This window comes from Lytechinus variegatus, chromosome 16, assembly GCF_018143015.1.
Source record: "Lytechinus variegatus isolate NC3 chromosome 16, Lvar_3.0, whole genome shotgun sequence".
NCBI classification, from domain to species: Eukaryota; Metazoa; Echinodermata; class Echinoidea; order Temnopleuroida; family Toxopneustidae; genus Lytechinus; species Lytechinus variegatus.
Window position 1 is genome coordinate 1,892,191 of NC_054755.1, and position 18,289 is coordinate 1,910,479.

Sequence of the window (18,289 nt, forward strand, 5' to 3'; positions counted from 1 at the left end):
GATGTTTGTGATAGATACAGGTTCACTGACCTTTATAAGTACATTTTGTGTATTGCTATGAATGGATTATAGCATACTGTAAAGCCACATTTATGCATGGGGGTAACCTCTACATTCTGTAGTTGTCAGAAACTGCAAAGCATCCATGATGAGCTCAGGATATTTGTTTCTGGAACTTGTACAATTTGGTAGGGGAATAACTAGATTTTTTTTCCCCGTTTGATAAAATTTCATACAAAGTAAACAATACATGTATTAACCTCGGTCAGCTGTACTAATAGGATTTTTTTTTAATAGGCCTACATGTATTAGTTGTGAGCTTTTGTAACCTAATGCTTGATACTTACATATAGGCCTACATTGTAGTTTGAAAGGAATTCTGGATACTTCAGTGGTCTTGAAATGGGCAAAGGGGTCACACACAGACTTGCATGAAAGTACTGGATGTACAGTTGTATGAACTTTTGACCTTGGTGCACAGAGCTTTTTCAGAGCAGTAATCTTCTTCTTTGGTTGATAGCAAGAATGCGAACTTGATGGGTGGCAGGGGAAGCTAGTCTGTTCAAAACATGTCTCAGTCCAGCAGAATAAGTCCCCACACTACCCCCCCCAGCAGCAGCGCTATTAGTCTGATGGACAAACCCTTCACCTTGAGTTAAGGGTCTGAAAGTGCAGCCTACTCATGCCTTGTGTACTGAAGGCTCTCTCTCACTCAGGGATTGGAACAGCAATTTTTGTATGTGCTAGTCTTTGCTGTGAAGGCACATTTGTTGATCAAAGTTCCAATCAGGGTCTGTGCCTGCAGACTACAGCACTATTGCCTACTGGGGAGGAGGAGTCTGCAAGCACAGACCCTTGGTTTTCACAGTTTGCATACTGCATAATGCAGTCTGAAGTAATGAGACTAGATTCTCTATGTACATGTACTGTGGCTGGCTGTACGTGGACAAAGCCTTTGGCGTCTAGTCTTCACTCTAGACCAGTTATTGGTTGAAGTTTCAAATACGAGTCTGTGCTTGCAGACTAGGGAAGGAGGGAGGGGGGGGGGGGAGGGGGGAAGGGGGAGAGAGGGGAGGTAGGGGAAAGGTTTATGTTTCAGAAAGATATGTATTTATCTTGGTTTGCACCCCTTTCATGTTCATACAAAGATGACTTTATTACAATATGACAGACGCGCCAAGTCCCACGCATTGTGGGTGAGACTCCCGCATTAGGGACCCTTGCGCATCTCAAATCTCTTTTTAACACATACATCACAATTCGTGCGATCTCCCGCATACATGTAGCTGGTCTTTGAACTTACCATCTCTTGTAAATTGTTAAAAACCTTTTAACTGGTTGTGAACACACTGGGTCAACTTTGTTTTGAAATCCCTTTATTTATGATCATCATATTTTAGCTCCTGTGCTTGAAAAATGAGATGTCTATTCAGCCTTCCCTAGAAATAGCCAGCAAGGGTAATCATGAATTCCCCCAGCAAATTCAACGTTGAGCAGTAGGACACTTTTTCTTGTGACAATGCAAGGCTCGTGGACCCACTCCAGTAAATGGCATGGTCAGCAGTGTTTCATCCATGGGAAAACCAACTTCATGCTGCGCTCAGCGAAGGCAGTGCAGCCTGTTTGATAGTCTAGCAGTTTTCACACCCTTTAACACTTCTTGTTGAATTTATCTGTTAAAATTCTTGACTGTGAATATTGATATGAAGGGGTCATTGTAAGGACATTGTCATATGTAGGAGTTTTGATTATGTATGAATTTGATATTGATTTTCTAAATAAATTTTGTATTGAAAGTCATTCACTATTGCTGTTAGAGCTTTTTAAGAAAATTCATATAAGCCTTGAGGTGAGACTGGATGCTGTTTACCTTCAGTAACAGTATCAAAATTCTGTATAGAAATTCACTGAAACTCCTCTGAACAGGTCCTTCAAAGTTTTCTATCCCATTCTCTCCTCAAAAGTGGATTTATTGGAATCAGTACCATGAATTTACATGCTGAAGGTTTTCATAGAACCAAGGAGTGCTGGTAACTCTTTAGGCTTTATAGAACGCTCTGGAATGCAAAATACATGAGGTATGTACCCACTGTGCACTTTGAATTGCATTGAACTAGGCCTTATAAAGTTGAGCATATATTGGTATGCGTTGTATTGTTATCATTGTTGACTTTGTGATTTTCATTGTCTCCGTCTGTGCTGGGACTGTTGGACTACACACAGATCTTTCTGCTATACCAAGAATATAAAGGAAAGCATTGTCAGAGAACTCTGGTTTTGAACAGATATTGTTAAATATTTCATTTTTTTATTGCCTGTTTAAAACATGTTGAGAATTGCTTGATCCTGTTGATTTATTCCCGAATGTGTCAATCTAGAGGAATGTTTCAAATTCCTTCAATATACGTTGATCAAAGTTGATTATCATCTCATTAGATTCTATCAAGGACCACATAGGCCTATATATGTGCATGTAGTACTATGATAGACCTTTTTAGATTAAAAACCTTAAAAATGCAAATATTTGGCTCTATTTGTCATATTTATTTATCATGAAGTTGGCGGTGAGTCTAACCAAGCGATACAATTTAATGCCAAATATAAATACCATTACCAGCACTCCTATAAAAATATGCTACAGGTTATCAACTTTATAGACAACATGGTTCGAAATTTTTGTGTTTAATCTGTATCAAAAGCCTCCCCTAGAGTCAGCCCCCTTAATATGATGTGAAACTTGGGTCTGTGAACCTGCTGTAGGAATTAATGCAGGAAATATTACAGGAAACAGTGCAGGAAATCGTGTAGGAAACTGGTGTTGAAGTGAATCTAAAAAGAGCTAGTTAGTGCCCCGTTTGACCTTGGACCGGAAGGAAGTGCTCAAACTGTACCTTTCCATAGAGGAACATTTACCTAGGTACACCCTACATCCAACAAAGTCAAAAGGTAATGTTTGGTATGGGTTGGTTACTTTGGAAGTTTGATTGAATGTGAACCTACATGTACATGTACATGTTTAATAAGGACAATCCCACCAACTTTCCACACGTGTAGGAATGTGTTGATTTCTCTAACACTATCTGGCTTTGAGAAATGGGCCCAACCTCCCCCACCCCCAATGATCAAATAATAACCATTATTGATATAACCTGTACCATAGCAATTGTTAAAAAAAGGTACATCGGGTCACACAATTGTCTACTAGAAGTTTTCATTCTGATTTACATGTAAACTCCCCTTGACCTAGCCAGTCCAGACCTCCAAATATTTCAATATACATCTACAATGTAGGCTTACATACATCATATTTATTAATTTTCTTAATATCGGTAATTTAAACACATATTTTAGATTTATTGTTAATACTAATGAATACACTGAGGACAGAAAACCCTTGATTGTACATGTTTTTTATTTGTTATTCACTAAAATCCAACTATGATATGATGTGGGGAAACAGTGGGATCCACACCAAAATATGCTAATTCTAATTTATTGTTAAGTGAATGAAGTCCATGTTTAAGCTTAGATAATTTTTATTGAGCCAACTAAATATAGGTCCTTTGACAATAAACAATTCAATAGAAAGTGAGGCTCACAATCTTGTTTGTTTATATTGAGTGTATAAAAATAACCCTGCAAAGTTTGTTTGATACAAAAAGATATCATAAAATGTGCACATACAGTATATTAAGTTAAACTTCACATACATGTAGGTTCCAATGTTTACATTGAATGCACTTTGCCCTTTCAAACCAAACAATAGTGGGTCCAAAGTATGACATTTCCTATTGTCAAACAGCCTTTGTTTTGAAATGACAGCTGTCCATGTTTTATAAATAAACAATGCATGTCAATGGTGGGAGTGTCATCTGGTAGTGCCATCTCTAATCATTGTATACACTGGGGAATTCCAGGAATTTTAACTTCTGTGGACCATATTTACAATATTTTGTGTAATTTGTTTGAAATTTTTGAAAGGATGTTTGTGTATGGTAGAAATTATTTTCACATTAATCCTTTTGTTATGCCTCTGACTGCCACATGCAGCTATTTGTAATACAAAATGTCACTTGGACCTGAAAATACCTTCCCAACCAAATTGTCACTATTGTTTTGTTCAATACATGATAGGCCTACTTCAATGTAAGACAAGCACCAAAAGCATACCATCCAGGCAAAAAATAAAAATTAAAAAAATTGCGGGCTACTTTTCATAACTTACGGCCTAAATATGCATCATTGGATGAACAATGTGATGATTGGGGATTTTCAGGGCTCGCTTTTTTAGTTTCCTTTGCTCTTTTGAGCATTTCGGGGAGCTAAATCGGCCCCAGCCCCAGTGCAGGGTGCTACATAACTTTTTAGAAGCCCTTGCCCAGTTGGGCAAGTAAATTTTCAAATACTTGCCCAAAAATCTATTTTACTTGCCCGAAAAAAATTCTTGAAAAAAGTTTCTCTTCAAAAGAAAATTTTGCGGTTTTATAAATCATTGACCTTTTCTCTCTTTTGACATGAACTGAGTGATCTACCTGCCATGACCAAAATTAGGGTTAATATCACATATCGACCCTAATTTTGGTCATTCTACTGTGAGAATTTTGCTTGCCCAAATTGGGCAAGTAGTTTTGGTCTTTACTTTAAAACACTTGCCCGACTCTAACTTTTACTTGCCCCAGGCAATCGGGCAAGTGCTTATGTAGCACCCTGCCCCCGTGTAATTTTTTTCCCTGCTTCCCAAACGATTCGTCACTCTTTGTTGCATGCATAAAAAGTCTATTTTCTTTTCAACCTAAAACAAGCGCCAATATCTACCATCAAACCTGTTTTTCTGTGGGACACATTTTCAGTTTTGTGTACAAAACAAATGATAGGCCAGCATATACTGTAGGTTTATATATATATTTTTCATAACCGCAATTCTTGAGGTTACATTCGCGGTCTACTCTTGGTTGTGAATAAAAAGGTGTACACTGCTTGATCTGGCTGTCCATGTTTACACAACCAATAATAAAAATTCCTGTGGTTTTCCTGTAAAGGTGAACAATAGATTTCAGCATGTTCAGACATAAAGCTCTTTTATACTGAAAATTATTTTCACTGTAAAGCCTGGTGACAGTTCAGACAGAATCTGCAATAATGAGAAAAAAAAACATGCAAATGTGCAGTGTTTCTGTGCACATGATGATATGATATCATTAACTTCTTCTGTAAAGCATGATAATGGAGCTCATGTATAGCCCAGCCCAGCTCTAAATGCTGCATAATTCATAGAGATAATGGTGTTTTGTTTTAAAAATGTGAGGGTTTTACATTTCATTATACATTAGCACATCATGTTCACACATAGAAATATATACATGCAATCATCCACGTGGGCTGCAGTAGGCTATAGGCCTACACTTTTTGTATTTCGGCAATACGCTGTTCTTTCCAGTACAATTTTTGTATCTGAACACGGTGTTTATTATAATTTATCTACCAGAGAAACTTATGGTACAGAGAAGCCGGATAAAGGTCTCGGGTCTATATTGTATTTTTTTATGGAGGCATTTCGGTTTTGTGAAAGCTTCATAGAAACTGCGGTTTAATTTGTCCTTATATTTGTGGTTTGTGGTCTAGTTGGTTTAACAATAGGATTCCCAGGCCAATATGAAATTATCCCCAGTAATTAATGTGTCTGTTTTAACCTATGGGCTTAATAGAGTTGCAGTGTATCCTCAATTTGGCAACTTGATGAAAACAACAAAAATCACTGTTTACAAATTCCAAATGGATATCTTTTGATTTGAATTTTGTTATTAAAAGATTGACTCTTATCCATATTCCATAATCATTTTTTTTAGTATGATCATGAATGGAAAAACTAATATTTACTGCCAACCTGAGAAGAAAGAGCAGGGTAATCTTTTAATAATTAACAAATTGTTTTATATTAGCAAGAATTTTCTGTGAACCAATGATATTTCAGGATCATTGCTTCTTGTAAATTTATGAATGAAATTACACACAGACATGTATGTGTGTACTTTTCAGAGTGGAACCCCCCCCCTTCCTGTAGTGGTTATGGCATGGTTGTACATGAATAGTGTATGTTCTACTCGGTATGAGCAGTGATTAAGTACAGTATGTATCGTACATTGAAGAGTGTACTACAGTACATTTAGGCCTGTACGTGCATGTCTACAGATTGCTGTATAACACGAAGTCTCTCAAAGAGAGGAGTAGTAGGAATCTCTGTCAGAAATACCGTGTTTGAATCGTCTATTGGAATGGGCATTAATATGATATATTATTTGACACACAAAAATCATATCTTTACAAGTAGAGCTTAGGCCTATGTTGTACACGTATATTTTTTCTGTTGTATTGCATGGAAATGGGTGGGGCATGTAAACATAAAAGTTGTCTGGCCATCTGTCAGATCAATTGACCATTCCACACCCATGTGCAGTAGTAGCGTTGCTGTATCTTCGCTTGTTGACTTTGATGTTCTCTTTTTGTGGTTTCTCTGCATACATTTCCAAAGTCTAAATTGGCGAGCAGACTCTTGGAACCTGCGTGTGCCTTCGTTCCTTCACAAAGTTTTCTTGCAGTGAGTTAGCAGACAGCTGTGAGGGTCAGACATTCCAGTTTGACATAGGAGGACCCAGACAGGAAGTAGAGCTACATTTGTGCCTCCCCAATCTCCCAAGAGACATGCCAATGGCCTTATCACTGGGTAGTGTTTCTACCTGCCTAGTCTGCATTGAACAGACCCTGATATGTTTGAATTGGCTATCAGATGCATTGAAGTGAATGAGAAAATGGACATTCTGACGTGTAGTCCGTCCCCTAATATGTGCATTTCATCGGTTGAAAAGTCAAGTTGCATTTGATTTTTTGGGAATGTGCTTGATCACAACACTCTCAGTAATGTACTGACAAAGTTGTTCACAAATGCTGATGAGATCTGCTTTCCTTGTGTTAACAGTGTTACGACCGACCAACATGGTTTACAATGTCAAACAATTGGAGTTGCCTTCAAATTGTGAATTGGAGCATTTACTTCAAATATTTATTCATTTCTAAATTTCTTATCTGATTTTATGTTTTGTTCCTCACATTACAGTCCAGAGAAGGAAAACAAACTACCCCATCCATTTTTCTTTTACTGTTGTGAATAGGCACAGTGTAAGTGAGGTCTCGCAACATACATGAAAAACTTGTTACAAACCTACCATTGCATCTTACAGGAGATGTTTGAATAAAATGAAGTTAACAAATTCTACCAATTTTTTTGAACAGAAGGGCACAACAGTTTTGATGCCATGTAGTCTGGGAACAGTTACCTCTGATTGGGTTTATATTTAAAATTTGTATACATGTAGAAACAAATTTCAGACCTACAGAAATAGAACAACATGGAGGAATGAAGATGAAGACTAATATTATTTCAATTTGAATGTGTCAATCATTTGAAATCTGGTATTCAGTTGGCTTTTCCCTTGCAATCCTACTCCACATACATGTACATGTAGACCTGTACTATACTGACTCTTACTAGTCCCACTGACTCGACAGTCTGGATGAGTCTTCACCAGAACGAAGTAGCCTCTCCAGCCTGCTTCATGATGGATAAGCTCAACCGAGCTTCAATGTGCATGGCATCTTCATATAGAACAAAGTAGGAATGAAGTTTTGAACTTCGAGCTCAAGCCTGAAGCTGGCATACATTCGCAGAGGCACGATACTTGTATTGCATGTCTATTATGCAATTTGCTTGTGGTGTCTCCAACTCTCAATCATGACTCCATAAAGGCATCATGGGGTCGGGCATAATTTCGGGTCGATGAAAAAAATTCAAATATTGCGGTTTAGTGGTATATTCTACTGTAAGTTTCGGGCTGATGTTTTGAGTGAAATAGCGGTCTATAGCTGAAAATGGGCCCACTATCCTCTGACCGGGCAACTTCATTGGATCAGCAATAGCAGGCTAGACAAGTTTGTACTAGGTGGTTACAGACCGCCTCGAAGTTCGTCAGTTCCAGGTATTCTCCGATCAGAAAATACCAGGTATTTTGGTAATGTGAAAGCAAACTACGCGTTATTTCCCCGAAAGAAAATACCCGCTAAATAGTAGGTACTTGGCGAAATTACGAGAACTTTCGCGGGGATTTTTCCAAGGTTGCAGGTATTTTGGCGATGTGAAAGCAATTTTCGGGAACTTTTTATCCCAGCGTGTCGTTGGGCGCGGGCGCCGTGGGTAGCTGCTGGGCTAGTGATTTTGAATCTCGCGCCTTGCCTGTTTATCAGACCATACTGCGCATGCTCGTAACTTCAGGAATTTATCCCGAAGGGTATGGTTCAGGGCGGTGTGAATGCAGGAATAAATTAATGGGTATTTTTAGCCTAAAAAAGTTCTCGTAATTGAACAGGGATTCTTGTGATCGAGTCAGTTTGAAACCACCTACTGATGAAGACACCCCTCCTGTACAGACATGACAGTCTGAGTCGGCTTTTCTTGCTGTTTGTCTGCATATTAGCTGTCCGGGGAATAATTCTTATAGCATCATTCAGACGATAGGAAACCTTGTACACGCAAATTCTTTCATGAAGTATAATGGCTGAAATGTGTAGTATGTCGCAAGCAATTTACATATACACATTTAGTTTGATTTTAGTTTGAGTTGTCATCCAAATTTATCTGAAGCTGCCATTTGTTTTGCATGTACAAGTATATGACATACATTGTACATTCATTATTTGTTCACTTGAAATGTACAGTGAATGGTGTAGTAGATTTCTTTGTGTTGTGAGAAAGATTCCTGAGGTGAATTGAATCCAAATAGCCATTTGATCTGTGGTCTTCTGATTTTGACCCCGGAAATCCTTCAGAAAAGATGAAGAAAGATTTTCCGCCCAGACATAAATAGCTCTGATAATCGAAACAGGTGTTTTTATTGTTGTGACTGTATCCTTCTTTCTTTTATTAAAAGCTAAAATTAATTCTGGGAGATATCCTCCAAGGAAAATATTCTATTTCAGTTTTCATTTTTAGTGCAACGTGTACTTTGGCTGGTTGATGTCACTACTTTACCCTTTGGAAATGCACCATTTTGAAGACTAGAAAAGAAAACTTTTCATGACTCTGATGTAATTTTTTGTTATTATTTACAGTTTCATAATTTCTCCAGGTTATGAATCCATTGCACATTTGTCAATGGGAGATTTTGTGGAGTTGACTTATGTCATGAATCAAAAGTTTCTAAACTGAATTTCCAGACAGTGTTGTCAGACATTCTCTCTGGGCCATTTCTTGTTAAATTTCTAGTAAGTGTGGGTCAGATTTCTCAGACAAGTAGTCTGATGCATGTAGGCATGTTTTGCAGAGATAGATTTTTATTATAAGTTATAGGCCTACTGTGTAGTCCTATATTTCTTTTGCAAAATGTAGGCCTGTTTGTAAGATGCACTTTCTTTCTGTGCTGTTGAGTTTTACATGTCATTTAATGATCATTTAATTAATTTTGATATTTGCAACCATTTGTGTAGACCTACATACACATTCAAAATCTAGAGCTTTTCTGAGTTAAGGGTTTCAAAGTTATAATGATTGATTCTTGCTTTCAGCATATAATGGAACAATAACAGACTTGAAGATAAAACATTAAACATCCAGTGGGCCAACACGTTGAAAACATGTCCAAAAAGTTGATAATCTAATAGATTTTATATTAAATTTCCATCCTGGTAAAATGGGTTGGTACAGTATTAGAAGAAGGGGTGTCTACAATAGGAATTGTGGTTTATGATAAGAACGTGCAAGAATGCAGAGAGGTACTAAAGGCCCAATGCACTGAGGATGCCTAATCTGCTGTGCAAATCCTTCACTCGAGTAAAGGGTCTGAATTGCAGCCTATTCATGCCTTGTGTTATACATGTATAGCGAGTTTTGTATGTGCTAGTCTTTGCATGTAGACACATTTGTTGATAAAAGTTTCAATCAGGGTCTGTGCCTGCAGACTAGAGGATGCCTGATTGGAAAACTCAAGTGATAAATATACAGGTCTGTTTTAGTCTGCAGGCACAGGCCCATGTTTTTCACAAGTGGCATATTGCAGTCTGAAGCAATGAGACTAGATTTACTATGTACATGTTCTGTGGCTGGCTTCACAGACAGAGCCTTTGGCGTCTAGTCTTTACCCTAGACCCATCATTGGTTAAAGTGTCAAATATGAGTCTGTGCTTGTAGACTAGGTCTGTTGCATGTGCTTCTACCAGTCAAAAATCTGCAGAATGTGCAATATGTGGGGAGTACATCGGGTTCATGGTCATATTTTCGCAAGGTGCATTTCACTCACTGAACCTTCCCCAGTGATTTTGATTTATACATGTAAGTATGTATACACGCAATGTTCTAGTGAATCAGATGCAAGGATTCTTGTTCTTGTAACGGATGCTGATGCAAATTACTGATAGCATATACATAGAAAGTTTTATGAAATACCTAAACTTGTAGATCTATTACAACTTTTTGCAGCTACATTTTACATACATGTATCTATCCACTCTCCATCCAAATAGGCAATTTCATTGGACAAGATAGTACTGTTCTAGTGTTCGATAGATCTCACATCAGCTTGTACTCAGAACTTCCATTTTTCAGAAATGTAGGCCCTACATGTACTTTCAGTATTAAAACAGATTTTAACCCTTCAAGGAATATTGCACTGTGCTGTGTTGACACAATGTTCTATTTGTGAGAATAGGGCACCAAACTATCACCTGAAATTGTGTTGTAATGGGTGTGTTAATGTCCTCGATTCAATCACCTGTGTTTACTTTGTGAGGTAATTGGTGTGGTAATAGATGTGTATTGGAGTGCAACAACAGGTGAATTCATACTAGGTGTAGCCTTTTACAAGGTCTTGTGACTTGGCTATATTCCTCGTCAAATAGTGGCTGAGAGCTGGTAAAATGAATGCGCAATTGAGCGATCCTTTTAGATTCTGGTAGAGACCTGAAGGTATGAATATTCATGAGCATGCCAACGGCCAACCTGCATTAATACTGATGACATCATAGGACTGGGTACGTTCGCTTACAGGTACGGGGCTCATGGATGCGAACGATATGCTCGCTGATTGCCCGCTCTGTGTCGGGTAATGGTCGTAAGTCAGAAACAACGGTTACGATAAGAAATCCAAGTTAGGTTCCCAAATGCTTTGTGGCGAAGCTCACATTTCAGGTAAAAAATTACATGGGGGTGGGGGGGCAATAGACCCCGAATGCTCAAAAGAGCCAAAAAGGGAGCACTGGAGATCCCCATTCATTGCAATATTAAAGTTTATCCAGTGTTGCAGATTTAGGCAGTAAGTTGTGAAAAGTAGCCCCCCAAATTAGAAAATAATATTTTGCCTGTCGCATTCGCATTTTGTGATTAGTCTTTTTTCAGTCAGTAGGCATCTGATATAAACATAACAGACCCAGAGACTTATACCCTTTTTACACAGGCTAAAATTTCCTTAACCTCGTACTATAGGTGGGGCTAAATTGCCATTTAGCCCCACCTATAGTACGGGGTTAAGCTTATCCCACTTTCTTTTTACACAGCATTTTTGCAAAGTGGGCTAACCCCACCTTTAGTACGGGATTATTTGGCCCTGCAAAAAAGCAGGGTTATCCCAGCAATTGCGGTGCTAAGAGCGATAATACGGGGTTAAGATCGCTAGTGTAAAACGAAAGTGGGCTAAGCTTAACCCCGTACTATAGGTGGGGCTAAATAGCAATTTAGCCCCACCTATAGTACGGGGTTAAGGAAATTTTAGCGTGTGTAAAAAGTGTACGAGTGAAGTACTTGTACTACAAATGATCGACAAAAACCACTAGTCCGGGGTTAGCGAGTTTCGTGTGTAAAAAGCAAGCATTCCTTATCCAGGGTTAGCAATAACAATTTGGCATGTGTGAAAAGGAAAAAAATAGTACGGGGTTAGCGATAGTCCGGGGCTAAGAAAATCCTGTGTAAAAAGGGTATTAAAGGCTAGTATTAGTGAGGAGTAAATAAAATATAGGCCTATATTTTAAATGTAAACAGAATATTATAAATTTTAACTACAATGCATTTTTTTTCTTTTCTTAAAGCACACCAGATACTCAAGCTTGATTTCATTGGTCAAGTTTGCTGGTTGTTACTAAGGAACGTATACATGTAGATGTATATGTAATGCAAAATGGGAAATGAGAGAAATTGATTTATGTACTATGGGTGTGTATACAGCTAATGAGAGAATCAATGACCTGATTATACCTGGTACTTCTAGGTACCAATGACTCAATCATTGTTTACCTCCATGCACTGGGGCATCTCTGCAATGAGTGGTTCCTGAGAGACTAGTCTTGCACACCTAAACTTTTGTTGGTTGCTGCCGATGTACTCATACATGCATACAGCTTTTAAAAAGTTATAGGCACAAACCCTTGGTGGGCTGATTTTCAGCCTACTCAGGGCTGAATGGGATTGGGTATTTAATAGCACACTATATTGAAACTTGTGATATTCTTCTTTTCAAGACCCACTTGTTGATTAGAGTACCAATTATAGTCTGTGCCTGCAGACTAGTATTGGACTCTGGTGTCTATTTTTCATCCAGAGCCACAATGATACTCAAATTCTTTCTATTGTGGGTGAGGGGTGTATATTGAATTCTGCACCGAGTTGTCACTATTCTACATGTATACTATTATTTACAGGAATAACCAGAGACTAGGTTAAAAATCACACTTTTACGATACCTACATGTAGCTCCCTCTCTATAGAAACCCATTTTTATTTCATGCTGGTGTTTGCATAATTTTGCCCTTCTTTAGTTTTGGAAGGTATCAATTATTTTAAAAATTTGAATAGGCCTACATGAAAATAAACATACTATCAAAGTGAAAGTGAAGCTCATAGTTAATAATGATTCTTTTGATATGTGAAATAAATACCACCCCGAACATAAAACACTTCACCTGTCTATCTGGTGTAGTCAGATACTGGTAATTCAGCCTTTGCTCAAGGCTCTTGTAAATATCATAAGGGCCATGCCAATAAATAGGAAGTAAGAAAATGGTGTGTGCGTGGATGTGTTGGAGTCAAATATTGTGGGAAGGGGAGAGAAAGGGAGAAAAAAAACAAAGAAATTATTATTGAATCTAGGTTAATCCACACACATGTGAGCATTGTGAAGTATTGTCTGTACAGCTTTCAAAAATGGGTTGTAGAGTTAGGCCGTGTTTATGCTTCCACTTTTCAGGCCAGAATCAGCTTTTCCAAACGTGGTTAGTCCAAAACACGGTTGCGTCCATGCTTACTTTCATTTAAACGCTGTTTCAAAACGCCGATCGTAAACTCACAAAAAGGTGCGTTTGTAAACGTCGTTTGACCAGAATCAGGCTTTCTGGGGAAGTATAAACAGAACCACGATCGTAAACGTGTTTAAATGACGTCATTTGGTACATGCTTCCGGTGAGATGAAAATCAGCGGGCAATACAGTCGTATTGCTCCATGCTTTTCTCCACGTAATAACAACAATCGGAAAAAAAACTTTCGAAAAAAGGCGCGCCCAATTTGACCTCGCTTTTACGATGCGAAGCCAGCTGGAGATCATGATTTGCTCTGAAAAGTTAAGCATAAACAGCACTCCCAGAACCACGTTTACGATCGGCGTTTTGGATCGACGTTTGAAATCGCTGATTCTGTCCTCGCAATGGAAGCATAAACACACCCTTAGACATATTGAATTTAGGCTTAGATTGACACTACAGTACATGAACTGCATTTCACCGACCTACTTCATGTAGACATGAATGTCTTGGATATATATGTAGGCCTACATGAATCCTACTCTATATCACTTGATGGAAAATTAATGAAGGGAGTGAAGGAGGGAAAGGAAGATGGAAAAGAGGGAGCCAAAGGGGAAGGGGGAGGAAGTGGAGGGAGTTGGGGGGGGGGGGGAGGAGAAGGGGGAAAGATGAGGGAAGCAGAAAAGGAAAGGGGAGGAGGGAAAGGGAAGGAAGAAGGGGAAAGGAGAAGGAAAGTGGAGAGATAAAAGGGAGGAAATGTAGAGGAGAAAGGGAAAGGGAATGGGATGAGGGATGGAAATCAGAGGATGGAGGGGGAAGGAGAAGGAGCAAATTAAGAAAGGGGGGAGGGAGGGGGGCAAAGACGGGGAAGAATGAGTGGAAGGAGGGAGGATGGGAAGTGGATGTGAGTGGAGGAAGGGGCTGGAGGAGGGAGGGAGGAGCTTGAGGAGGGAGCTGGAGGAGAATGGGAGGAAGGAGGGAGAGGGATGAGAGGAGGGAGGGAGGAGGGAGGGAGGAGGGAGGGAGGAGGAAGAGGATGAAGTGGGAAGGGGAGCAAGGTTGGAAGGGAGATATTCAACATTTCTGAGACTTCCCACTTGGGGGGGGGGGGGATATCTGTATAAATTTCAAATGTAGCCAGATAATGAGTAAACAGTATATTATACTTACACAATACATTTGAAAATAATAATAAAGAAGATGTGATGATTAAAAAAAATCCCTAAAAATGGTGAAGGTATTTATAATATTTGGCAATAGTTTATTGTCCATTTCCTTGGAAGTTTTCCCCATATTAAGTAATTAGATATTCCATGTCTAACATTTACTTGATAGAAGTAATTTCATCTTTTTTTATCAATGTATCAAAACAGGATCTATAAATGGAATATGTAATGAAATCTACATGTAATAATGTAATGGGTTTGATGGAAGAAAATAAGGGAAAATCCCTTGGGCGTGTTTCAGATGTCTGTGTTTTGACATTTAAAGGACTGGTTATGGCCAGAAAACATGATTACTTGGATTGTTGCCTTTGACTTTCTCAGAATCCTTCAGGTTAACTGTACTTGAACACTGTCACTGCCAAATTTACCCATTGTAGATGACTTACTGATTGCTGATTATAAACTCAGGTTTTAGTCGGTTATTAACAAAAAAGAGAAATCTTCATTAGTTTGCAACATTATTGAACAAAATTGAGGGTAACATTTTTTTCTCGCTATCTTTTGAAGATGGTGCCCTAATCTGTATCTTTTCTAGTGTGACTCCCTATAGTGTAGAATAAGAATTCTCAGAAAAGGTACTTTGATACTTGTCAATGCTTTATAGGATTTTAGGATTTTATTTGAACCATCTAAAGAAAATTCTATGTATCTCAAGGATCATCCGTGTAGATAAATCTCTTTTAAAATGACCTCCTGCAGTATGTAGAACTATCAGGGGAAAAATACAAGGGGGTTTGGGACGATTTTGCCCCCAAATTAAATGGTCAAAAGAGCCCTGGAAAATTCCCATTCATTGGAATGTTAAAGCTTAATATCCAATGTTATAGATTTAGGCAGTAGGATGTGAAAAGTACATCGAAAATGAAAAATTTATTTCTTGCCTGAGACACACATGGTTGTCGAGCATAACCATGTTTAACATTATTGGATGCATTCTGTGAGTGAGTGATGTTTTCATGAAGTTGTGAACGAGCCATTCTATTTTTGAAGACCGTTTTTAACCTTTGAATGCTTTCCTAGCATCCCCGGCCTTAAATAGAACCATCCTGTTTTTCAAAAAGATCACGATTTCACATGCACGTACCTTGGCGTTGGTATTTAGATGAACAGTACAGGGGAGAAGGAATGAAATCTATGTATGAAATAAAGAAATGAGAGCAATATGTGCATACATTTTATGTATCCAAGTTCAGACTGGTTTCCTTTAAATTGTATGATACAATGAAATGAGATTTCAACTTATCCGCCCTTCAATGCTTTTGTAGATAGGAAGCCAAGCAAGAAAGACGTTTCAATGACCTCTGTATGAACTCAGATTGGTATGTTCTTCAGTGTACATTATCTAGAGGTGGATATTCATCAGAATTAAGCGGTAGTTCTAGCCTGCATATTATGTTAAAGTATGGTTAAAGTGTATCGGCTCTAAAAGTGGACTTCAGTTTGCATCAATTGTGTTGTTATCAAACAAAGCCAGAACAAAGTTTGAACTCAAGCCCGAAGTTGGTGTGCATGCATATAGGTGTAGGTAAAAACCTCTGCTCAGGAAAAAAACAACTTACACCAGACCTTCATTTTTGAGGAGCGCGATCGCGCTGGCGCTCCTTAAAAAAAATAAGGAGAACAAAATATTGCGCTCTTAAAAAAAAATAAATAACCATCACCAAAAGTTGCTGAAATTTCACATTTTAAAGCTTTATATTCATAAAATAGACATCTATTTTCTATAATTCCTAGCAATTATTTTTATTTAGTTGGAAACTGCCGAAAAGATGAAGAATATTCACCCCTTCCTGACTCTGATTTGTGATGTTAACTCGGTAAATATTGTAGTCCCATATGTAGATTTTCATGGAGTTGACCAAGTGTAAAACTATCGATATCGATCAAAACGTTCAAACGATCGTTTTCAGTTAATGTTTGCAACACCATGGAAGTGTACATGTGGGACTACAATGTTTACCGATTGTAACATCAATCAGAGTCAAGAAAGAGCTGAATGTTCTTCATTTTCCTGATGGTTTTCAACTAAATCAAAATAATTTCAAGGAATTATGGAAAATAGATGTATTATGTAAAATGTGAAATTTAAGCAATTTTTTGTAAAGTTTATATATTTTTTTTAAGCAGAAGCGCGATATTTTGTAAACGTAATGACCCAGTCCTAGTTTCATCACAGATTAAGTAATAGCTCTACAGCTATTGCATTTTACAATATAAAGAAAAATCTACAATTTAGCATATATGTATCATAAATTGATTTGAGCTCCTCGAGGAGAGCGATTCGAAAAAATATGAAGAGCGATTTATTGAGCTCAACGAAATTATAAACGTGAAGTCTTGAGCCCGGAATGCTTGAAAGAGCCCTGCTCATCCAACGTTGCAGATTTTGGTAGTAGGTTGAAAAGTAGTCCTTGAAAAAAATTGAAAAAAAAATGATCGCTTGCTTGTGCTGCTTGGCCATTCATGTACTTGTGGACACTGTTGAAGAAAAAAAACGTAATGATTCAGTGCTAATTTATATTGTGTATCAACACAAGTTTTTGTTGATGAAACAGCATAATTTATATTTTGAAGTTTGTTTATTTGAATATATATCAAATTAGCATCCTATTTATGTTTACTTTAATAATGAGAGTATTGTTAACAGACCTGTTTTATCTATTCTTCCTTTGCAGAATAAGGTACTGAAGTTTGTTATACTAAAAAAAGCCTTGTGGATGCTGAACTCTTAATTTGTGCGAGGCCTCCTCAGCTTGGAACACCATGTCCGTTACTGAACCAATGCTGAATATCTACCCATCCACCAACCACCATGCACAGATGCATCACGACGGACCGCTGGCCAACGGCGAAACCAGCTCAACGACAAGCAGTGAATCGGACGTTCAGCTCAAGGGACAGAACGGTTCGCTCTCCCCCATGGACAATGGCCCTGACATGTACACGTCAGACGGCTCCATCGACAGTCAGGGCCAAGTGCAGCAATATGTGAACGGGCCCATTGCCAATTCGTGCCCTGCAAACTATATCCAGGAGTACGATGCCAGCATGGATGGAACGAACGCTAACTATGTGCCCATCCCGGGCCCGGAATATGACGGACATATGGATTACCCCTCGCCGGGTCAGGAGTATGTTAACCAGGAACTCTACCAGGGCCAAAGCTCGGAATATGTGGATTATAACCAGGGGCAAGGGACCACGCCCATGCCGGTGGAAGAGGGTGTGCCACAGGGACAGGTTCAAGAAGAAGGGGTACAGGGACAGACACAGGGACAAAAACAAAAATATGTGTTTTATCTTCAAATCAAACCTGGTGAAGCATTTCCTGTGGAAAATGGGGACCAGGTACAATATATACATGGTAAGTAGTAAAACAGTATTTGACGTACATGTAATAATACAGTGAATATTAATCCAGAGGAATAACATGTATTTCAAGTCTTAAAACAGTCATTTATGTGAAAAAAGTAAACTTTGCCCGGACATATTGTTTCAAGAATCGAATATTGTTCATATTTAAAGTGTAAGTATTTCTTTTTGTTTGTAATACCATGTAGAATTACTTTTCAAGTATTGATGTATAAAAGCTGTTAGTAGTCTTGTGTGCTATTGTAACTGGAACCAGGTTATAGCTGTGTCGAGCTCATGGAAAGTAAAGTATAACAGCATTCGACAGGATGAACTGACAGTATTGCGAACAGTCCTAGATTGTGTTTGGACCATCGTGACT

At 38.3% G+C, this 18,289-nt stretch overlaps 1 protein-coding gene across 1 annotated transcript in view; it reads left to right on the forward strand.

Moving 5' to 3' along the window:
- Window positions 1–1,853: 1,853 nt before the first annotated feature.
- LOC121429438 (fibronectin type-III domain-containing protein 3A-like) overlaps window positions 1,854–18,289 on the forward strand; it is a 97,660-nt gene continuing 81,224 nt past the window's right edge. The window contains exons 1-2 of the mRNA XM_041626432.1: window positions 1,854–2,078; window positions 17,232–17,920. Coding sequence (XP_041482366.1) covers window positions 17,320–17,920 — 601 coding nt within the window. The 5' untranslated portion in view covers window positions 1,854–2,078; window positions 17,232–17,319. The remainder of the gene's footprint in view (window positions 2,079–17,231; window positions 17,921–18,289) is intronic.